At 44.7% G+C, this 24,046-nt stretch overlaps 1 protein-coding gene across 4 annotated transcripts in view; it reads right to left on the bottom strand.

The window, feature by feature from the left end:
• The window catches only part of FERMT2 (FERM domain containing kindlin 2), an 86,466-nt gene that overhangs the window by 14,798 nt on the left and 47,622 nt on the right, over nucleotides 1-24,046 (bottom strand). For 2 of the 4 annotated variants that reach the window (XM_081911442.1, XM_081911443.1), the window contains exons 4-11: nucleotides 23,769-23,903; nucleotides 11,268-11,300; nucleotides 10,436-10,661; nucleotides 10,230-10,332; nucleotides 8,974-9,081; nucleotides 7,400-7,534; nucleotides 4,739-4,788; nucleotides 1,462-1,586 (exon numbers count right to left, since the gene is read on the bottom strand). In XM_081911442.1, coding sequence (XP_081767568.1) covers nucleotides 1,462-1,586; nucleotides 4,739-4,788; nucleotides 7,400-7,534; nucleotides 8,974-9,081; nucleotides 10,230-10,332; nucleotides 10,436-10,661; nucleotides 11,268-11,300; nucleotides 23,769-23,903 — 915 coding nt within the window. The remainder of the gene's footprint in view (nucleotides 1-1,461; nucleotides 1,587-4,738; nucleotides 4,789-7,399; nucleotides 7,535-8,973; nucleotides 9,082-10,229; nucleotides 10,333-10,435; nucleotides 10,662-11,267; nucleotides 11,301-23,768; nucleotides 23,904-24,046) is intronic. The other 2 variants (XM_081911444.1, XM_081911445.1) reach the window with 1 other exon arrangement.

Raw genomic sequence — 24,046 nt, 5'->3', positions numbered from 1 at the left:
GTGCTTGGGGGGGTGTACACTACTGAAATGGTGAGAATACCCCAATGTGCAGGTGGATCTTGATGAATGTGGGCACCATCTTCAGGGCTGCAGCTTTTAACACAACCCTCCTCTAGAGAGGGAAGCAGTGTGATTCTTAAATGGAATCGCTTTTCTTGGAAGCAGTGAATGCAATTTTAGTCCTTTTTCAGCTCCTCCTAAAGAATTCTTTTAAAATTTAGTCAGCAGCAGCAGCTTTGTTCAAAAGCTCCCAAAAAGGTATTCCAGGCTTCCCTTCCCCAGAACACATCCTCGTAGCTATAGTCTGAGGTCATTTGGCAGCCTCTCTCCGTTTCTGCCTCAAAGGCTTTTTTTTTTTTAAAGGATGTCAGCCATGCCTGTTTCACAACCCTCCAAGCTGGAATACTTTACTGCTGAATACAAGCAGAGCTGGTAGCCTTAGGAATGTCAGATGCAGCAGAAATTCCTTGCAAATGGTATCTGAATAAATGTCTCAGCATACTAAAAGGGATGGGGGGGATGCTTAAAACCAGGAAATGCTGTTAGATAATAAAATAGCTTAGTTTTGATTGGACAAAGTCACACTGATTTTGTTTCTCAAAAAGTTTGTTTTTTCCTCATGTCTTCTAAAAGCTCCTCATTGCAATTTGCTTTACCCTTTACGTAGTTAATTTGGGAGCATACATATTACATTATGATTATTATTCCCCCTTTTCCTGACAGAGATAGAAATAAGAACAGCTGAAGTCTCTCTCTCTCTCTAATTTACTTATGCAGAATGAAGTCTTGCTTTCAGACCAGCAGCAGAACATTCTGTAGGGACTCTGCTTGTCACAGCCACACATACAAGGGTTTGTTTGTGGCAGGTAAAGCAGTAGCACCATCTGCTTGGGAAATGGGGACACAGCCATGCTATTCTACTCCATGAGCCAACTAAACCCTCTAAAAGTTATTAATGTGGCACAATGGCCAACGTAGCTTTCATCAATTCTGACAGCCCTCAGGACGGCCTCTTTCCTTGCCTCCAACAAAACAGTACGGCATGACAGAGGGGTGAAGCAGCTGCTGAACGGATCTCCCAGTGGGATGATATTGCATGACAAGCAAAAAGGAATGTTTATGCCCTTGCTTGCACCAGGGTTCTCCTGCCCATCTAGGTAGCAAGCAAAGACACCTTGATCACTTTTATTTAAGTGCTGCAGAATTTAAAAACAAACAAATGAACCACGAATGCAACACTAGAGGTGAAATGGGAAGAGGTATACCAAAATTGCATGTATTCCCTGACTGCCAGCCACATCCCCCCATCTCCGCCCCACCCCCCTGCTATAAATGTACACACAGAAAGTATTGCTTTGTTTTATTATGGTGTTTTCTGTTTTATTTGACTATGCTCCTCAATTCTCTGAAAAAACCCAATCGAAAAACTATTTTAGAAAAACCCTGCTTGCCTTCTCTTACCTCTCAAATTCATCTGGTGGGCCGGAGTCCCATTGGATTCTTCTTTGCTCTTGTAACAGGAAATAGATGTGTCTTTGAAGGTGCACCAGTACTGCTTGTAACCCTTCAGCGTCAGCTTCTTTGGCCTGTTAGCAATTAGTATGAATATGAGGGGGAAGCCATGTTTGCACCCAGCATGTATCACATGCAACTCAAGTCCAAAAGTGATCTCCAGGAACTAAATCTGAAATGGTGGCAGAATAACCTCCGCCTAACCATGTATAAAGGTTCCCACCATTCCTGTGAAGATTACAGAAAGCCCGCAGCCTACACGCATTTCACTTTATGTGCTTTATTCAGCTTCATGCACACAGCAAGAAACAAGAACAAAAAATGGAGGAGGGTCTTAGAAAAAAAACGACTTTGGCCACCCACCATTGAACCCAATATGTTTTGAGTATGAGCAATTTTGGTTTTAGGCGCAATCCCCAGTATGGAACCCCTGGCTAAGTTGCAGGCTTATTGTATACAAAAGGGACACATTGCCTTGGCTCATATTTTCATCAGGAACCAATGCTGAATTATGTGACAGAGGAATGGTATGAGCTTTCCTGCTTACATACAGATAACCATCCCATGCCAACTGGGGCTTCCATATGAATGGTCAACTATGCGGCTGCCCCATTGACTCGATATTCTTTTCTACCCATCTTCTTTACTTTATTTTTTGGAGGGGAACTCATCAGCATTAGTCTCAGTGTGCATGTGCGAAGGTACCGGCTCACACAGAAGACGACGAGATGACCCTTGGGGTCGCTTCCAACTCTACAATTCTAAGTCTCTGTGATTCTAAGTCATAGTGTGCGATGTTGTGTTGCGTTTTTACTATTTTTTGTTGGCAGCTGCCCAGAGTGACTGGGGCAAGCAAACAAGCAAGCAAATACCTCTATATCTGCAGTTACTGAACTTCCCCTGCAACACATAGCTATAGTCAGGCGTTGAACTGCATTTTCCAGGCTCTATCAACCGGATAGCCCCTCACAAACCAGAGCACTCTAGGCAAAGTAGCAGCAGATTCCAGAACCCTGCTGCAGTTGTGCAGAAACTGCTTGGGTAATAAATCAACATGGATAGGTTTCTTGGAAGGCAGGATGTTTGCCAGCTGCTGTTGCTGCTGTTTATTCTTAATGCGCTTGTGATTCAACAGAGGCATAGGCATTTGCCTCCAGTGCAGCTTTTCGTTTTAGCACCAAACAAGGTCCTACTTCATCCCCATGCTGGCCTTTTGGCCATTTGCAAGAAGGATTACCCATTCCACATGCCCCAAATACACACTTCCTGGTCTTTTGATAAATCTACAGTGGGCCCAGCCTGATATTTTTTCTTCTGAATCTTGCTGCTCACTTAAAACAACAACAACAACAAAAAGCCAGATTTTAAGTGCACTCTTTTTCTAGGGCATTGTACTCAAAAGTGTTTAGCCTGTTATATCGTTGCAACAACCCTGAGGGCTAAGTTTAGCAGAGCATACAACTTGCCACATCACCCAGCAAGTTTCACAGAGAAGGGGCCATTTGAAGCCAGGTTCCCTTCATCATCTAAATCCAACATTCTGCCAGCACCACGCTGGCTTCCACTTTTAAAACTGTAGCTCTCTGATACGTCTCAGGTTGCCTGATGGTGTTTACAACGAAAGGAAATGCCCAGGAAACGAAAGGGAAAGGCAGTTCAGCGTCTCCCCACCCCACAATATGAAAAGAATTGGGGTAGGGATGGAGAAGCAGCTACCTATAACCCACTGCAAGGATGACTAGGACTTCCTAGGGACCACTGATAGCCCAGAAAGCAGCCCACGTTTTAATGTGTTGCCTTGCAAACAACTGTTCTCCACTTCCTCTACATACCTCGCTATATTACACATACAACCAATTCCTGGATTCCTGTCATGTCCAGAGTATGGTGGGTATTAGCTTGCAATAGACGACTAAGGCTGCCAAGACATTAGTCAAAGTCCAGACACAACTGTTTCCAGTTTCCACATGCCCTGATCCAAGATAATACTCTTCCTCCCCCCTCCAAATAAAAAGCCTTATTTAAAAATCAAAATAAATCTGACTAAAGAATAGCGCAGCTAGCCTAAAGCTGGTGTTTTCTGGCAGCTTAAATAGAGCAAACTGGCCGGAATCAAGCTTGTTTATTATCCATCTATGTGCTCATGAAGTCCAAGGAAGGTACTGGAGTGATATTTCAAGCTACGCAACAGTCCCTAATTTTAGGACAGCTGGGATGGCTACCAGGGTTAACTCCATCACAGAAAACATTTCAGCACCAGCTACTGATCTAAGGAGTAGTAAAGGACCTGAACCAGTTTTAATATCTAAAACGTAAGATGCTGGGTCTCAAACCATTCTGCAGTTCTTATCCTCCAAGACGGAAGCCATTGGCTGCATCCAGTGCTATTCCCAATTTAGAGCAGACCCACTGAAATGAATGGAAATGACTCATGGAGGGCCATTAATTCAAATGGGTCTACTCTGAGTAGGACCAGCATTGGATTCAACCCATAAATTCGAACAATGGGTCACTTCACGCAGACGTATGTACAATTCTGGCATTATTTATTTAGCACTGAGGGATGGATTGCAGGTACCAAATCAATCACCACAACTGATGTTTTCATACACTTCAAATCACACACAAGTACACTATATGAACCTGATCAGTGTGCAGAGATTAGCTGCAGTTATAACTGCATAGCTTGAAATATTACTCCAGTACAGTGGTACCTCAGGTTAAGTACTTCATTCGTTCCGGAGGTCCGTTCTTAACCTGAAACTGTTCTTAACCTGAAGCACCACTTTAGCTAATGGGGCCTCCTGCTGCCACCGCGCTACCAGAGCATGATTTCTGGTTCTCATCCTGAAGCAAAGTTCTTAACTTGAAGCACTATTTCTGGGTTAGCGGAGTCTGTAACCTGAAGCGTATGTAACCCGAGGTACCACTGTGCCTGTCTTGGACTTCATGAGCACATAGATGGATAATAAACATACTCAAAGATACTCTTAGTTGTCAAGCCCTGGAAGTGAAAATAAATCCAGGGGCTGAGTGCATAAGATGTTTAAGCCATCTGTAACATTAAAAAAAATCTACTTCCTAAGTATATGTGGTAGAGGCTGCTTCAGGTTTCAAAGCCAAGCCGAGGGAGCCCCTAGAGATTCTAGGAAAGAAGCATTGCCATTTTTATCATTAAGGTTCGCTGATCTTTGCTGCACTCCCAGGATTTCCAGCCAATACTTACTTGAAGACTTTAATGAAGTCGGCAAGCTCCGGGATCGAAGTGATGTCACCCTGAAAACAAGACATCAGCCATTGTGTGTTTCATGTGCCAGAAACAAGAATCAGTACTGGGAGGGGAAATGCTTTGGGGACAGCAATTCAACTTATTAAAATGCTTGCAGGGTTGCTTCAAAAAGGCAGTATCCTTGCTTGAGGAGGAAGAACAAGAAAAGACCTGATTCAATTGAAATAACAATTATAGCAACAAAACTTCAAGGACTTTCTGGCTATGGATGGCCAGCTAGAAAACTGTGTTGTTTCAGATCTTTGGAGAGGCTAAATGGTCTGGTTTTTTTCAGATGCTTTCAAACAAGAAAGACAGGCTCCTATTTAACTTTCCAGTGCAGTACAGTATTATATTCATACCACTGAGCCTAGGGCTTGCCGATCAGAAGGTCGGCGGTTCAAATCCCCGCAACGGGGTGAGATTCTGTTCAGTCCCAGCTCCTGCCAACCTAGCAGTTCGAAAGCATGTGCAAGTAGATGAATAAGTACCACTCTGGCGGGAAGGTAAACAGAGTTTCTGTGCGCTGCTCTGCTTTCGCCAAAAGTGGCTTAGTCATGCTGGCCACATGACCCGGGGGAACTGCATAGGCTCAGAATAATTTTATTTATGCATACCGAGTCCATGTTAAAATATTCTCTCTTGCCTTTTAAAACAAGATCATGGCCTGTTCAGGTGATGTGCCTAAGGGGAAAATCTCATTGTATGTAGAAGGTCTAGGGTTGCATGTGGTGGTCCCATGTGACCCAGCCCTACTAATTTAGTCCCAGTCCTTCTTTATTGGAGCAAGGAGGGTTTGAAGTGGGCCTTCTGCCGGCAGCTGTAGAAGTCTCTGCTCAACTGGGAGCCCCTTTGGAACTTCTCTGCTCAGCATGGAAACGTCTGGGATAGGTGGGCAGGTATGCAAACCTTGGGGGTGGGGCCATTATGTTCCACTCCATGCCCCCAACACACTTATATTTCCTCTTCAGGCATTAATGCCTGAGGACTCATGTGGGATTCTACCAAAAAAACGTAGACCATTCCAGACTGAGGTCAGCCCCCCACAGCTGATGACTGTCTGTAATAGAGTGAACCTTGCTTTGCAACAGAGAATGGCAGCTGTGCCTCCAAAGCTATAAATGACTTCCAATCCACCCCTCTGCCCTTGGGCACCATACGCAGCTCCTTCTCTTTCAGCTGCTGAGGAATCAGAAGCTCGGGCCAATAGAATCCTGCCTTTACTGGAATGGGCATTCCTCAAACTTGCAGAACTGAATGGACACAGATTCCAATGGCTCTTGCATTTCAAGACAAAGGCATTCCAGAGTTGCATGCAGAGCTTTGCTTAGCCAACAGCTAATTTCCTTTCCCCATCTGTCCAAATATGCACATGCTTCTTTAGGAAGAGTTCTCAGTGTCTGAGATGAGCCTTCCCAGTGGAGGCAGTAACTTTACAGCAACAGAAAGAACAGGGATCATTTTGAATGAGTCTTCAGGAAAGCATGTGCCTGCATTTAAATTGTATCCTCCTATAAAGAACGAACTATAGAAACTCAGTAGCGAACTGATGAACTGGGTGAATGGTTCAGTGCCTGATTTAGGGCAGCACAGCTAGTCCCTCCCCCCACTAGGTGCCAAGTTGAAGGGGTGCCCATCTTCTCAAAGCCTGGTAAGTGCTTGCCCTGCTTTGGGAAGGAGGTGGGAGGGCTCTAGGATTCTGTCAGAGCCCTTGTGCTTCCTTCCCAAAGCTTGCTTACCCAGCTTCGGGAAAGCAGTGCAAGGGCTTGGGGGAGGGAAAAACAAAAAAATTTCCTTCCAGTAGCACCTTAAAGACCAACTAAGTTAGTTCTTGGTATGAGCTTTCGTGTGCATGCACACTTCTTCAGATACCATGCACACGAAAGCTCATACCAAGAACTAACTTAGTTGGTCTTTAAGGTGCTACTGGAAGGAATTTTGTTTTGTTTTGACAATGGCAGACCAACACGGTTTCTGATCTGCAGTGTTTACTGTGAGCAACATAATTCCTAAGTGCAAAAGTCTCCTGCGCAAGTTTCGCTGAAACGAATGGAGTTGTGCAAAAGCACGACTGGTTCAGAGCTCCCACCCATTGCAACAACACTTGTGCCGGAGAAAATTTCGCATGGAATGCATTTCTGGCTTATTGCATCACAACAACAGGTCTGCAAGAGAACGAGAAAGGAAGCAGGAGATGACTGCTTCAATGGAGACTCTTGCAAGGGGATCCAGGGGTCTCGCTTCCTGTTCCATTCTGACAGTTTGCTAGAGGGAGCTGCTGGCCTGCTCTCTGTTGAGTCAGCCCATCCACTGTAGATGATCAGTGACATTACAGCAGGGGTATGGAGCCTGTGGCCCTCCAGATGTCAGGGCTGATGCAGCAATATTTGGAGGAACACAGGTTCCCATCTCTGAATTACAGTTATAAAACTGCATAGTCTTTAGCCTGTTTCTTCACTGTGAGAAGTCTGTTTCTCATTTACAGATTGAGCTGCTCTCAAAATGTTCATTTAGGTTTATCCACTCGATTGCATGTTTTCTTCCAGATTGCCAGCCCCAATGCTTTGGCAGAGATGTGCTCTTTAGGTCAAGATTGAAGCTCCCACTTCCTGCCCTTACCAGAATTGTGGATGTCTTCCCACCTTCCAGAGTAATCTCCAGGTCAGAAAGGGCAGCGTCAACTTCATCAACCTCTTTGTCACTGTTGTTCAAGTGATTTTCAGATGACATGATGGACAGCTTATTGATGTGGTACTGCAAGAAAGGAGTAAAGAGCCAAATAAAGACTACTGTAAATGAAACCGTACTTCGGCTAAGAGAAGATCGCCGTAACCAAAAGAACCTCAAAAGAACTCCCAGGGCAGGTGGGGAGAAGTAGCTTTTTCTGCAAGGTAATATTCATGCCTGACATTTTCCTGTGAAGCTACTGTGTAATATATTAAGAGTGTGGAGCTTACTGGGTGGTGCTAAACTTCTTCTCCACTTGAAGCTCTCCAATTTATATTGGCAAGACCAAAAGGTTCCAAAACCTTTGTGACCTGTTCAGAGCTTGGTGATCTTATAAGTGTGTGTCACTTATAAGACCAATTCTACTTCCAGAAGATGGCAAATGTGGTGCATCTCTTTACCGTCATGCTAATTCCAACTACCAAATTACAGAGGTATTTAACACTAGTCCTACTCAGAGTAAACTCCCCGAAGCTAATGGACATGCCCAGGATCTCGTCTGCAGTACAAATATGATCCAAGTATCAAACCACTACAAAAAGTAATGCCCCCCCAAGAATTCTGAGGAATGTAGTTTGTTAAGGGAGCTGAGAATTGTTAGGAGACACCCTCACAGAGATAAAAATCTCAGTGTGCTTTAGTAATCCCTCTTCCCCAGGGATGTCTGGGAACTGTAGCTCTGTCAGTATTATAGGTATCTCTTAACAAGTTACTTGAAGGTCTCAAACATAAATGTTAGGCCTTACAACCTTAGGTTTTTTCCTGCACAATAGCTGTGGCCTATTTCCCACACAGAACTACAGTTTCCAGAGTTTCCTGGGGAAAGAGATTGATTGTTAAACCACTCTGGAAACGTATTTTGAAAGAGCCAGGCAGCATATCAGATACAAAGGACAGATATAGGAGAATTCACCCACTTGAAATAATAATTATGTGATACCCCCTTCAAGGGAATAAAGTGTGAAGGAGACTTGAGTTGGCATTAAATCTGTTTATATGTGCTGCATTGCGTGTGCCAAAAATGGCAAATTGTGTCCTATTCTAGAGAAGGAGGGTAGAATGTATTTTTGGGAAACCCAGGGATTAGCACCAGCTGTTTGAGAGGCTCAGTGCCAGAACCCTGTAGTTCAGTAACCTAATGTACTTGTTATTTGCTTAAAAGCCAACAAAAAAAGGAAAGATGGATACAAACATGTTTGCAAAAAAGAATCCAAATTCCTTTGTTTGAGCCATAACAAGGAGGAAAATTATTTTGAAATCACCTAAAAAGGTTCAAGTAAACCCTAAAAAATGGGGAAGAAGCCAAGATCTGTCAGAACAAACCATTCTAGCCACTGAAAAAATATAGGGCAAGACACAAAGCTCAGTCAGCATGTCAGAGGCACTAATACTTTCTAGAGAAAGGTATCGTTAAGATGGCAAAAAATAAAAGTTCAGAGATTTGGACCTACAGCATCTCCACTCACCTGCAACGCTGCAAACATCATCATTTCTTCCTCTGTGCACTCTATTTCTTCCAAAAGAATAGCCCATTTCGACTGCTCATAGAGTTGGTTGATTCTGATCGCATCGTACTATGGGGACATGACCATATCATTTGTACAGGACCCTGCTTAAGGATTATAGCACATAGCTTTTTGTATTCAAGTAATAAAATCCTGTCAAATCATTAAGGCTTTTTTGAATGCCTTCGTTTCTATTTGCTGCGTCAGTCTTAAATACCAGAGCTTGCATATGGCAGATGAAAACTTCCGGCCCACTAGGGAGCTAGTATATATCCAGCCATTAGTCACCCTCACTGCTATAAAGAAAAGACATCGCAAAGAAACCAGCTATCCTAAATCTGCTCAAATCCTACACATTTTCCAGCCTCATTTGCAATTAAGCCTTTTGTCTTTGTTCTATCAACACTGCTTAACTAGTGGGGCTTCTAGATATAAGTAGGATGAAGTAGTGTCACCAGTCATTCATTACCTAACAGCTCTGCAAAAGTTTGGGCTGGGCTGCCCATCAGATTATGGCTGTTCCAATTTCCAACCCCATAAGGCAGTCATGTCCAAAGTCCGTTTCGGGGGCCTAACCTGGCCCACCGGTCGGTTTAATCTGGACCCTGTGGCAGTTTATTTCCTGGGGTAAAATCCTTTAAAAAGGCTCAACAACTTCAATCCTAAAAAAAAGGGCAACAACTTTGGTCGGCCCTTCGCTTCATCAAATCTGGCCCTCTTTGGACAAAGTTAGGACACCACCGCCATAAGGAGAGGGAGCCCAGCAGATAATACCTTTCCTAGTCTTCCCGAAGCCACAAGTTTTTGTTTGTCTAATTCAGAATCACTCTCTGTTTCCCCCCGCCTTGCCTTCTGTCACTTCAGTTATACCCCCAAAGGGTCAAAATTCATTGCTAGCCTGAATATTGGAAAAATAAACATTTGATTTTCACAAGACACATACCAAATTATTCCACTAGCTTAATTAAATCCATATGCAGAATCAGCGTTTCCTCTCTAGAACATGAAGCGCAACCGTGCTATTGGTATGGGTTCAGCTTCTAAGCAGGCAAGAATTGCAGAGCCGTCGAGCCTGTGCAGTATTCCTGGGTTTAGAACACTTTGGCTCCTTTCCCCTCCGTACAGTACACATGTACAGTACACATGCCCTTTTCTATCTCTCCATCACAGACACTGAAAATCCTGCAGAAGATATCCCAGCACACATAGCATTATACCTTAGGATTCAAATCAAAGAAGCTGTAGTACTTAAACCGAAGAAGTAAGGCTTCATTCTCCTTCACATCCTGCTCCATGAGTGACCTTGAAGAATCCAGCCACCTGCCAACACACAAAGAAAGGACTGCCTTAGTCATTTCAAATGATGGGTTTTTCCTCTTCTTTTTCAAAATATATGCTGCTTAAATAAGCTTTTAAAACCTACCCCTGGTTGATCTTGGCCTTATCTAGAAGCGCCTGTGGTTTATACATTTTGGCTAAGATTTCTGGGGAGGTGATGGGCTGGCTGACGGCAAGTATACCTGGATTCCCTTCTGACAAAGCACTATCTCCAAACCAAGCTGAAGTTGGCGACAAAGGACTCCCATCATGTGAATCGTAAGTTGGCGTCATGGTTTTGCTATACAGCCCTGGGCTTGAATAAATGCTTCCTAAATTGAGAGAAGAGAATTAGAACAAAGTTATCATGAGAATAAATGATAGCATTTTGTTTCACTGGACGAAGAACAAATAGACAAGCGAAGAGTTCCGCAAAGAAATTTAAGTGTGCAAGGAGCAGGGAGAACAGGAGTTTGAGTGACAGGCAAATCTGGCTCCCATTTCCAGCATATCACAAAAAGCAAGAACTTGCATCTCAATATGCTCACTGGAGTTCATACATTTCCCCATGATTTGTGAATCTGTACTTCACATTATCATAAAGCACATACTGCTTGCAGGAGAGTAAGTAACTGATGCTTCTAGGGCTCTGCTTCTGATATAATGTTAAAATCAAAACTTTATTTTGATTTAATATTACTATGCCATTTTTCCAACAACATGTTCAAACTCAAAGCATCTCACAACAATATCATTATCCTAAATAATTGTTCGATGGGAAAAGACGACCCAGAACTGCATTTCCATGCTTTGTAAGTAGAGCAAAAAACTAAGAACGTCCTGTAGCATGAGGATTTTCAGACTCGTGTAGATGAGAGGTTGGAAAACAGTCAAAAGAAAAGTCACAGGAGATGAAGTCCTACCCACATGGGGCTCACCTTTCACTGGGCCGATGTAAAGAACATCAGAGCCTACAGAGAAGGAAAGAAAGGAAGTCAGAAGGTAAGATGAAGACGCAGAAAGAAGCAGAAATAAGAATAGCAGGGGTGAAAAAACAGGCAGGGGTGAAAAACAGGCAGAGAAGTTCAAAGGTGCAACTGAGCACATGACACATGTGAAGAGGTCTGACCTGTACACCTGATGGCATGGGAAACAGTAAAATAAAGCCTACAGGCAGTAATTTTATTATGGCAATGTGCATCAAGTGACAATGCAAAACAGCAGAAATCTAAAAGATCAATAGTATACGCCTGTAACAGTGCTTTTAGCACCAAGCGCCCATGTTGGAAAATCAGTGCTGTGAAATTAGAGCAGACTGTTGTCAGGCTGGGTAAGTCCATTTCCACCCAGTTCTCCAGGAAAATGAGGACTTGGCCAAGATGAGGAGTATTACTTCTATCTGACAAGGGAGGAAATACAAAACTCCTGCTTCGTCATCTTTTGCCTATACACGCAATGGAAGGAAATGAAGTAGTCCATTCATTACTTCCCTTGCTTGGCAATTATCTCAGTGCTTTTGCAAACATTATCCAGAACACTGGAAGGTGGAAATAGTTTTGCCTTTTCTTCTTCTTTTACTGAGCGACTGGGTAAGAATTCTGCCTGACTGCTACTCTTTATAAATACCAAAGAAAAGGATTCTGCATCTTTTGTTGGGGGGGGGGGAGAAATGAGAGTATGGTAAGATGCTTATTTCTAAATGTATAAAAATCCTTATATGTCAATACAGCTTTGTGCAGGGAGCCATTTGTAGCAGGTAGTTTTCACCTAACACAGAACCAACTGGAGTCAATACACAGGATAGCAGAACTCTGAGTCCCCCCCCCCCCACTTTTTCACGTAAAAGCTGCACATTGCACAGAAACTCTCTGTGTGAAACAAAGATGATGAAGTCACGGCATGAGGACTTTACCACTTCAGAAATGAGTATCTGAAGCAGCCCTCACAGAAGGCAGTAAAAAGTTTTCCCTTTCTTGGCTGAACTCTGAGAAACAAATACGGCTGCCTGGATTTCAGCATGCGGCTCCCCAGGCTCAAAACCAACTCTTCTTAAAATAGTTCACGAGAGTCTAAGCTGCACAATCTCTTTGTGGTGAGCTTCTTATAACCTCTTGCTATACATGTGTTGCAAGGCTCATTCTTCAGAGTTTTAGAATATTTGCCATTATTCTGTGTTAAATTTAAAAGCCTGCTTTAAGCCTCCTTTATGCAGCGACCCACCTCCTGCTATTAGGGAGATCAACAAGGCAAGTACCGTATTTTTCGCTCTATAGGATGCACCTGACTATAGGATGACCTAGTTTTAGAGGGGGAGAACAAGAGAAAAAAATTCTCTCTCTCTCTGTGCAGCGCCCCTTCAGCTAAACGGCAGGAGAAATGGAGCCCCTTCCATTTCGCCTCCTGCTTCGCTGAAGGGGTGCTGCGCAGAGAGGGAAAGCTGCACAGCGTCTCTCCAGCGAAGCGAATCCAGGAGAGCAAGAGGGATCAGTGCGCACCGATCCTTCTTGCTCTCCTGTTGGAGGCTTCACGTTGCTTTCACTGAAGCCATGGAGCCTGCATTCGCTCCATAAGACGCACACACATTTCCCCTTAATTTTTGGAGAAGGAAAAGTGTGTCTTATAGAGCGAAAAATACGGTATGCACCTTAGGATAGGGGTAGGCAGAAGGTAGACTGTGATACTTCTTCTACAAGGTGGGGGTGAGAAATTTTGCCTCTTGAGACCCTTAAGGGTTGGAATTCTCTAAGTTAATTTTGCTCCCACTCAACAGAACTGAAAGCTTCACTAGACTTTCGCTAGAGTTTGCTTGGATAGTCTAGTCCAACACTAACATTAACATTAAACCTTCCTTAAATAAAGAAAATGATTCTGTTTGCAGTAGAGGATCCAGGGTCTTATTAACAGCAGAGGTAGAAATTCAGAGAGCTGGGTTCCCATGTGTATCATTAAGATGGTGCTGCCACTGCTCAAATCAGTTTAAATCTATTTAATTTCTGGGTGTCCAGATTAGCTTCGGATCATTTGGAAATTTTGCACCTCCAGTCTATTGTTTTTTTTAAAGCAACTTGTACTATACACTCACAACAAGCAGAATTTGCCCCCAAAGATTAGCCCCCAAAGAGCCAATTTTGTGCCAAAAGTATTTACCGTATTTTTCGCCCCATAGGACGCAATTTTCCCCCTCCAAAGATGAAGGGGAAATGTGTGTGCGTCCTATGGGGTGAATGCAGGCTTTCACTGAAGCCTGGAGAGCGAGAGGCGTTGGTGCGCACCGACCCCTCTCGCTCTCCAGGCTTCGTGGCTTGCGGAGAGTTGCCTGCATGCCGAAGGCTGGGCGCGCTGAGCCCAGTGCTCCCAGACTTTGCGCACCTCTCTGCAAGCCGCGGGAGCCCTGTGCTGGGCTCCCGCGGCTTGCGGAGAGTTTCCTGTTCTGGGGGCTGGGGTCGGGGGTCGGGGGAAGCTTGGGCTTCCCCTGCCCCAGCCCTGCGCCTGGGGAAAAAATAATTCCCCCCCCCCCGAAAAACTAGGTGCGCCTTATGGGACGGTGCGTCCTATAGGGCGAAAAATACGGTAATAGGACAGAAGCAGCAGGGAAAAATATTCCCTCCCTCTCTCTCTCAACAGAATATTTTATTAATTTGTAGTAAAATACAGTGGTGCCCCGCAAGACGAACGCCTCGCAAGACGAAAAACCCGCTAGACGAAAGGGTTTTCCGTTTTGGAGGCGCTTCGCAAGACGGATTTCCCTATGGGCTTGCTTCGCAAGAAGAAAGCCCATAGGGAAATCTCCGGGGACCTCTTTTAAATGCTAGCGGTGGGGAGCAAAGCCTTCCCCCCCCCTCCGGCCTTCAGAAGAGGTCCAGGAAGGCCGGCGGGGGCCAAAAGGCTTTGCTCCCCACCGCCAGCATTTTAAAAGCAGTCCGGGATAGCAGGGAAGCGCTTCTCGCTATCCCGGAGGGCTTTTGAAGACAGGCGGGGGGAGCAAAGACTTTTGCCCCCCGCCCGCCTTCAGAAGAGGTCCTGGACCTCTTCTGAAGGCCGGCGGGGGGCAAACGTCTTTGTCCCCCCTGCCTGCCTTCCCGGGGGCTTTTAAATCGCCCCGGGGCTGTCCCGGGGCGATTTTAAAGCCCCCGGACCGCTTTTGAAGGCAGGCGGGGGGGAGCAAAGACTTTTGCCGCCCGCCCGCCTTCAGAAGAGGTCCTGGACCTCTTCTGAAGGCTGGCGGGGGGCAAAAGTCTTTGCTCCCCCCTGCCTGCCTTCCCGGGAGAGCAGAGAAACGCTCTCGGGACAGCACTGCCGCCCGCCAGCATTTTAAGATCGCCCTGGGACAGCGGAGAAGTCTCCGCTGTCCCGGGGGCTTTTAAAATGCTGGGGGACGGCAGCTGTCCTGGGAAGGCAGGCGGGGGGGGGGGAGCAAAGACTTTCGCCCCCCGCCAGCCTTCAGAAGAGGTCGGGGGCGGTTTCCATAGGAACACATTAATTGATTTTTAATGCATTCCTATGGGAAACCGTGCTTCGCAAGACGAAAAACTCGCAAGACGAAAAGACTTGCGGAACGAATTAATTTCGTCTTGCGAGGCACCACTGTAACACCGATCAATTCCAACAAAACCTGTAGATTATTGAATGCTTATATTAATCACATATAAAAAGAAAAGTCGAGCAGGGGCACTGCCTAATACTGAATCATTGGAAGCGTCTTCAAAGTCTCAGCTATCTGTGATGTGGTTTCTCCATAAGTAAGCTTGAGTGGCTGGAGATCTTATATTAACATAACTTCCATACACATAGTTGAGATATAGGGACCATACCTTACCAATATGGCCGTGCTTAGTTTGACCTCTAACAACCCTTCTGTGTTGTGTAAGGGGCTCAGAAACGCCCGTTCTAACACCCAACACCTGGTGGCCTTGTAACATATACGTTTCTGTAAAGTGCTGCAAACTGCGAAGCCACCTCTGGCTTGATCTAAAAGAACCCCAAAATATATTTAGAATATGAGAGCAGCAGTGGCTGAGGACTTAAGTTCAGTATTTGTTCAGCTGTGGAGTAAATAGGCAGCAGCGGGGGTGGATTTTAAGAAGCAATGAACAGCTGAAACTGAATTTAACTACCACTAGAAGAACACACTAGTGTAGGTGTGTGGAAAGCCTTTGCTGAACTACAACTCCCATCACCCCTGGCTATTAACCATGCATGCTGGGGCTGCTGGGAGTTGTAATTTAGCAACACCTGGACAGCCAAAATCCCACACTCACCTGCAACAGTGTTTCTTCTGAAGCATAGTTCTTATTCACTGCTGTAAATCTAATCACATGTAAGGATTGTAAACTATTTTTTTCGAACAATACTGTGAAGAAAGTCACCATTATTTTTATTTTACAGATGGAGAATACAAGCTGGGAGTGGGAGAGACTTGTTCAGCTTATAGACACCAGGGGTGAGGAATCTCATGCCTTGGGCCCAAAATACAGCCCTCCAAGCCTCTCTAGGTCCTGGACTCTTTCCTGGAGTCACTGGTCCACACCCATTTGAGTGTTTTACCTGGTTGGATTCTATGAAAGGACTTTTGAGTTTTGTTCCGTTGTGTTACTGAAAACAAATTCCTAGGCTTAGAATGTGCTCAGAGGCAGGCTGCTATTTAATTCTACATATGTTTGCACTTGTCACACTCCAGCCCTGCCTTAGGACGAAGCTGTACAAGCATTTTAAATTGGTGCATAAATTGCTCTATTACAGCATGAAGAGGGTTTTTATGCAGAACACATAAGTGTGTAAGGATAGCCTGCTGTATCAGGCCAATGGCCCATTTATTCCAGCGTCCGGTTCTCACAGTAACCAATCATATGCCTGTGGGAAACTCACAAGGAGGCTCTGAGCACAGCAGCCCTCTCCCCTTCTGTGGTTTCCAGTAATGGACATTCAGAAGCAAGGCTGTCTCCAACTGTGTCTCCATCCTAGCTAGTAGCCATTGAGATCTCCCTCCATGAATCCTCTTTTAAAGCCACCCAGGGTGGTGGTCATCACCGCTTCCTAGAGGAGTGAGTTCTGTCGTTTTGAGTATGTGCTGCGTGAAAAAGCCCTTTCTTTGATCTGTCCTAAGTCTTCCAGTAACTTACAGCTTCTCTGAATGTCCACGAGTTCTACTGTTGTGATAGGAGAACATCTTTTCTCTGTTCCTTTTCTCCACGCCACGCATAATTTTATAAGCTTCTATCATGTTGCCTCGCACTTGCCTTTCCTCTAAACTAAAAACCCAGGCAAAGGCCTGTAGCCTGGAACAGGTGTGTGATAGCACTGGAGCCTGAAGGACGACGACAACTGGAATCCAACCGCCACCGAGAAAGGCTGCTGGGATTCTAAGGAAGCCAGCTGCTTCTGCACAACCATCCTGCAGCTCACACAGGAGTCAGTTCACTGTGCAACTGATTATTCCAATCTGCATTGATTTCAAGGAAGGCTGTAAAGAAGCAGTGCTTAATAGCTTGCGGCTGCAAAATGAGATGCCTATGCACAAAAACCCACCTCCCAGGTATTCCATTTTTGCTTTAGAAATGTTCCCACTTGGAAATTAAGAGGCATTCCTCCTTGACAAATTGTTTTTCTAAAAAAACCACAATGCTATCAATGTACACGACACTTTCTAGAGTAAAAAAAAAAAAGGTAAACAAAACAAAATAGAACAGTCTTTGTCAAAAGGAGTCTTTCAAAAGCAGGCAAGTTAAGACAGACATGAGAGCAAATGCAATCACACACTACTTGAAACCGATAGAGGTTCTTCCGTATCCTTTTTCTCTTGCAGCTTTTAAAGCAATATCTTTAACACTTTAGCACTTTGCCCTTGCTGCTACCGCATTTCATTTGGTGGCAATTCTATGTCCTTTATGAACCACTTGGAGAATTAGACCTCCATCTGCACAATACAGTCATACCTTGGGTTTCAAATGGAACAGGTTACCGTACTTCCGGGTTTTGGCGCTCGTGCAGAAATACTAAATCACGCTTTGCGCATAAGCGCCAAATCGCGATCCGCGCATGTGCAGACGCGATGCTGCAGGTTGCGAACGTGCCTCCCGCACGGATCACTTTCACAACCCGAGCGTCCACTGTACATCTAAAATTGTGTCACACAACTTTAAACAAAGAGTCGTGGGAGCTGCAGCTTGTTACAGTCCGAGAGTGCTTAGGAAACCCGCTATTCCCATCAGAGAGCTACAATTCTTGGAGTTCCCTTGGAAGAAGAATTAATAAACCACTCTTGAGAACTGTAGCTATAAGAGGCAAATGGATTCTCCTTACACAAATTTGTGATCCTGCTTTAAAATTATAGTGCCTAGGGGTTCTTAGTTGGTGAAACTGTAGAATCAACAGCATTCCAGAACAGAGGGCTGACCTGCAATTTGGGCAAAAACGGGTCACGGAATCTTGGCTTCCACTTCACTGCAAAGAAGGGATACTGAGAATTTACAGGGGAGAGTAAATGAGCCACCAACCCCACCACAGCTGCCCTTCGCTTGCAAATCACACTCCCCTGTTCTTCTATCTATGCTCTGCTTTGCAGTGGAAAAGCAACAGCCATTGAATTTAGAATCACTCAGTAGACTGACACTTAGGGGGAAGGCTTTTTCTTCTACAGGTTTGTCTGGATCCATAGGAAAGAGTCATCCATTTATCTCTCTTGAGGGGAAAACTAGACATTGCACTGGAGGTATGTTACCATATCCCAGTGGTTTTAACTCTCTCTCTTAAATCTGAAGCTGCTACAATCAGGAAGTGAGGGAAGTAAGGAGAGACTCGCTGCCTAAAAAACCTTCCCTCCTCCAACCATTTTCCTCACTCAAAAGCTTCTCCCCACAGACCTAACTTGTTTTCCACCAACATGGGAAAAAGTTACTCCTTTCTCTTCTCCTGAGTAGAAAAGCAGCTGGGGTTACATGTATGCAATTCCGGACAGAAATACAACCTTCTCTCCTCTGGTTAGGTATCCTACAGTCCTGACAGTGGCCTCACACAATGCTTTCATTTAACAATGCTGGGAGACTTGTTTTCCTTTGTTTTCTGTATGATATCTAGTTTGGCCCTTAGTGACACTTTGCATAGCAGGTCTCATGCTGAACTCAACTGTGTTTGTCATGACATTTAGCCAAGTGCCACAATCTCTCTCTCTCTCTCTCTCTGTTCTCTCCTCCCTATTAATGGATTTTGTTTTTTGTTTTTTTAAATCTTGCTTCTCTCTCATATTTTGAGCAAAAGCACTCTTTACAAAGCAACTAACCAATTTATTTACAATTCTGGGTTTTGTGGAGGAATGCCAAGGGCAGGAGAGAACAGACTACAAAGCAGGGTTGCTAAATTGCTCCCTTCAGTTTACCTGATCTTTGAAGCACTGTGATAAAACAAAACAAAAAAGCCACAATGGTGAAGAGGGGAGGGGAGGTGAGCCAGGGTGTGATCCTTGGAGAGCAATATCCTCCCAAGGACTGAAGACCTAGTGTTGAGAAATCCTGACACACCTCCCCCCCCCCTTATCATTAAGCAGGTCAAAGAATCCAAGCCATTAGCAACAGAAGCAGGAAAACAAACACACACAGCGCAACTTAGAAAACAAAATTCATAACATCTGAACTTTCACATTTTAAGATAGGAATGGACAACATTCTCCAGAATTCTTGTGTGGTCTGCAGAGACATGGCCAGAACCCAAGATTCATTATGATGTTTAAGTAATTTTATAGAGTTCCCATTAATTGAAATCATTTTTTTCAACTCTTACAAAAATAATGATTTCTTTCCATGATTAGGATTTCCCCCTCTCCCAGGAATGGCCCATACCATACCCCCCCCACAGTTGAGGGTTGTCTTCTACATAACATCTCTATCCCAAGGTTAAGTGCAGAGTCTCCAGCCACTAAATAATGCAAACCAAAACAGTTATGCAATTCAGTAAGCTGCATGAAACCCAAATGTACGAATAAATACACAGCACACACATGGATGCCCCTGGTCACAGTGCATTTCTGACCTGCTAGCCAGTGGTGAAAAAGTACCTCCCTCTCTGTTACCAACTGTGGCGGGTAGGGAATTGGGACTGCGTGGGATTTCATTCTAGAACAACAACTCATTTTAATGAAGTCATGGCAGGTAAAAGTTCGTGGCCTTAAACTGGGTTGCAGTGGGTGGCAAGAAGGTATGTAACGGGCAAGAATGTATTTGTTATTCATTCTAATAAGCAACAGCGAAGAATGCTCTTTGGAAATGAGCGACTGGCGGGCTTGTGGCTTAATGCCAGTGGCCAAATTACTACCTTTAAATGAACTGCGTATGAATACAAGTGTATATTAAATCCTCAGGCTAACAAGGTGTGCAAGAAGGGAGTGCTGCAAAGGTAAGTTGTAGCAAACCATTCATTATCCCCCGCCAAATCTTTAATGTTTCCCAGAATCCAATTCTAAGACTTGCTGTAACGTATGTGGAGTGGAATGTACTGTTGTCTACAGCACTCATGTCCCTGAACCAAAATTATGTGGAATGAGCAGATTTTTAAGAAGTAATCCATGATGCGCTGCTGCAAAAGGAACTGAATCTTATATAGTGCCTTGGGGTGTGCAACAAGTTGACATTCTCCTATCTGCATAGCAACTGCGAGCACGTGCTGCGTGTGCTCATTTACCCCTTGCTCTTCCGCACAACCCTGGCCTGATTACTGTATGCAGAACACCTCCTCATCCCTTGTCCACAAGTGGTGAAAAATCAGCCTAGGACTTGCTGATCAGAAGATCAGCGGTTCGAATCCCCGCGATGGGGTGAGCTCCCGTTGTTCGGTCCCTGCTCCTGCCCACCTAGCAATTTGAAAGCACATCAAAGTGCAAGTAGATCAATAGTGGGAAGGTAAACGGCGTTTCCGTGAGCTGCTCTGGTTCGCCAGAAGCGGCTTAGTCATGCTGGCCACATGACCCGGAAGCTGTACGCCGGCTCCCTTGGCCAATAAAGCGAGATGAGCTCCGCAACCCCAGAGTCGGCCACGACTGGACCTAATGGTCAGGGGTCCCTTTACCTTTACCTTTACTAGTGAGGGACTCAAGCATGTTTTGCTCACACGGCTCGCTTCCTCCATGAGTTTGCCTAATGCTTGAAAAAATGATAATTTAAAAACAGAACAAAACCCACTGCTGCTCACCACCAGGTTTCCAGCCAGGCAATCTTCCATCCAGAAATTGGAACAGCTGTGATGGGAGATCGTGGATGAGGTGATACCCAGAGCTGCAGCTCCGTGGTACAATATTTGGACACAGGAAATAGTTCAGCCTCCAGGTAGACTGCACTGACTGGTAGTGGCTCTCTAAGGTTTCAGACAGGGACATTCCTAGCCTGCTGGGGATTGTACCTGGGACCTTCTGAATGCAAAGCACATGCTCTACAGCTGAGGTACAGCCCTTCCCTGTGGAGAATACTATATACAGAAATAGGTTTTAAAAACCAAGGAGAGAACCCATCATTCTAAACAATCATGCCTAAACAATCAATACCCAGTTTTAATTACACTGGTAACCTACTCTATGGACTTGAGGCAGGTAAGAGCAATTCTAGATTAACAGGTAGGGTTGGTTTGGTTTTTTTTACTTGCCTAATAGTAAAAATGTGCACAGGGGAACACAAGGAAAATGAAGCATGAGGGAGAGGACATGAAAGGAGAACTTTTCAGAAAGAAAATAAACCAATCACTGTTCTAAGACTAGTTTTGCAATTCCCCTTCCAAAGCACTCCCATTCTCTCAAAATAGGGTGAATTTCAGGAAACTATGCAAGGCATATGTTTTAAATTCTCACAACAGCATGTAGGGACTAGATCTCTTGTAATTTTAAGAATTTTTTTTAGTTTTAATTATTTCTTGGAAGGATCAATGCACACTGGAAAGCTCTGTGATGCTATCTTTAATTATGTATGCACGCTCAGAAGCATGGGGACAAAGGAAGAATATCTAGATGTAAAAACCTAATTGTGGTTGGTGGCACAATGGCAGGAGTCTGTCCTATTGATTTCTGACTTCCTAGCAAGCATGCTGAGCCTAACTCACTTGAAGATGATCCTGCAGTAAAGCAGCAATCAAGAGTAAGTTTGACTTGAAGTCATTCACAGGGACATGACACCTCTAGCTGCCCCTTAAGATGAGGAGGCTGGCATTTTAAATGGAGCCAGACAGGAAAGATGTTTCAGGCATTAAGTTACTACTTGTGTTTACATCAGTAAAATGATCTGTTAGACATTTCTCCACAGGGGTTCCTTGGGACTGGCCCCAGCGTGCCCTCTTCACGTGCCCTCTTCACACCTCCTCGTGTCTGATGTCAGTACTTCCTGCTGCCAACTAAGAAGGGGGTCCTCAAGCCAGCACACACTGCCTCACAATTAAAATTAGATGGTAGCTTTTGGCAGGACAGAAGGCTCCAGAAGCTAGAGATATGCAAAGAACCAATTCCTGATGGGGTTGCTTATAGCAGGTGCACCCATGACCCTAGCAGTCACTCTGCTGGAAACTGGTAAGACACAATTACTGCACCAACACACCCCTAGGACATTGGCTGCCTTAAAAGCAGACTTAGTTGGTCTTTAAGGTGCTACTGGAAGGAATTTTTTTTTGTAAAAAGCAGTATATTAAACTTAGGTAAAGGTAAAGGTAAAGGTACCCCTGCCCGTACGGGCCAGTCTTGACAGACTCTGGGGTTGTGCGCCCATCTCACTTAAGAGGCCAGGGGCCAGCGCTGTCCGGAGACACTTCCGGGTCACGTGGCCAGCATGACGTCGCTGCTCTGGCGAGCCAGAGCTGCACACGGAAACGCCGTTTACCTTCCCGCTGGTAAGCGGTCCCTATTTATCTACTTGCACCCGGGGGTGCTTTCGAACTGCTAGGTTGGCAGGCGCTGGGACCGAGCAGCGGGAGCGCACCCCGCCGCAGGGATTCGAACCGCCGACCTTTCGATCGGCAAGTCCTAGGCGCTGAGGCTTTAACCCACAGCGCCACCTGCGTCCCCAATATTAAACTTAACCTAGTGTTAAATTTGAGGTTTAGTGTTGGGATTCAAGGCCCTGAAAGGTACATGTCCTAGCTACAATTTAGACTTCCTCTAAGAATCTCAATCTGACCAAACCCCACCCCCACGTTGAGGGATCCCAGCGTTGCATCTGAAAGCTTTTTAGAACAGAGCAATTTTCGGTGCGGAATTTGTTCCTTCCAGATGTCAGTGTTTTGTCAGAGGCCTTTCAAACATGAGGAAGACTGCAGAGAATCCACTGCATGTTTCTCATTAGGGCATTCTTTCCTTTTCCCACGTATCAGGTTCGGAAATTTATTTTTAAAAGCAGAGTACTATACAATTTTAATCATAAAATAACTATTGTCCCCCTTTAAAAATATTTCAAACACATTTTGTTATTGCAGTTTTGCATTCTAATGCTAAACACCCAGAGCTTCATTTGGTGGTTGGGATATAGGCAAACATCACGACTATTTTTTGTCAGTATCACCATCACCCTACACTACGTGGGTGTTCAGAATGTCACATCCATGCAACAGGGCTGTTCAATCCAGGGCTATTCTCAAAATATCTGCAATGCCTGGAAACGTCCCATCGTCTTCAAATTCACAACTTCCATTCAGAAGCACCCTATACAACTCTATGAACAAGCCAAGTCATAGCTTGTATGTAGGAAAAATCCATTATTAAAAAGCCAGCAAAGAACACGGGCTACTTTTTTTATATATCTGCAGGCTGTGCTATTAAACCAACAAATACAGATAAAAACAAAAGCTTTTAAGCTTCCCATTATCCACTGGCAGGTGAAAGGAGAACTACTACTGCTTCTTATTTCAGAAAACAGTTAGCACTTCTGTTGACACAAAGCTAAGTTATTATCCACCGTATTGGGTGCAGAAATGATGAGCAGGTGTGTGTGAGAGGGGGAATTTGGGAACATACAAAGAGATGTCCCCCGATTCGATGCTGCACCTAATGGACTGTTATACATAGAATCATAGAGTTGGAAGAGACCACAAGGGCCATCGAGTCCAACCCCCTGCCAAGCAGGAAACATGCGCAAGGCCAAATGGCTCAGTGAGTCAGGCACAATACTCAGATTAGCAGTTGTCACAGTGCCACTGTCTTAATTGTGGAACAGGATGAGTCTCATTACCAAGTAGCATACGGCTCCCCAATGAATTCTGTAGATTTTATCTGCAAGGCCATTTCCTGGAAGGCCATCAAGAGATTAGGTGTGACTGTGCATCTTTCCATTTAGCACCTGCTCCAGTTTCACTTCCAAACTTTCTCTTCCTTAGCATTCCCACCCACCCACCCAGTGACATGTTCACATCGCTCTCCATACTTCTCTCCTTCCCCAACCTCTTATTATTCCTCTTGTTCCTCTAAAGCAAAATATAGGCTCCACCTGATCCAGGGGTGATTAATGGCCCTTCCAGCTCAAGCGTCTCATCTTCATACTGGTCATCCAGTTTTTTCTTTTTCTTCTTTGTGGGGTCTCTGGGCTTCCTCAAAAGGGAGAGTTCCTCTGGATGTCTGATGTCTAGGAAAGAAGAGTAGGAGATGATAGTTTAATTTTTGCAAGTGAACAGGATTGTTGTGTACCTCAGAAGCTGTTTGAAACATTTGTAAAAACTTTAAAGTAAACCTGAACCACTTCGTACGCTACACAAAATCAGGTAGAGA

Source organism: Podarcis melisellensis, assembly GCF_964234715.1.
Source record: "Podarcis melisellensis genome assembly, chromosome: 1".
In the NCBI taxonomy this organism is placed as follows: domain Eukaryota; kingdom Metazoa; phylum Chordata; class Lepidosauria; order Squamata; family Lacertidae; genus Podarcis; species Podarcis melisellensis.
Note: the sequence above shows the minus strand (reverse complement) of the source record. Positions and strands in the feature narration are given on the sequence as shown.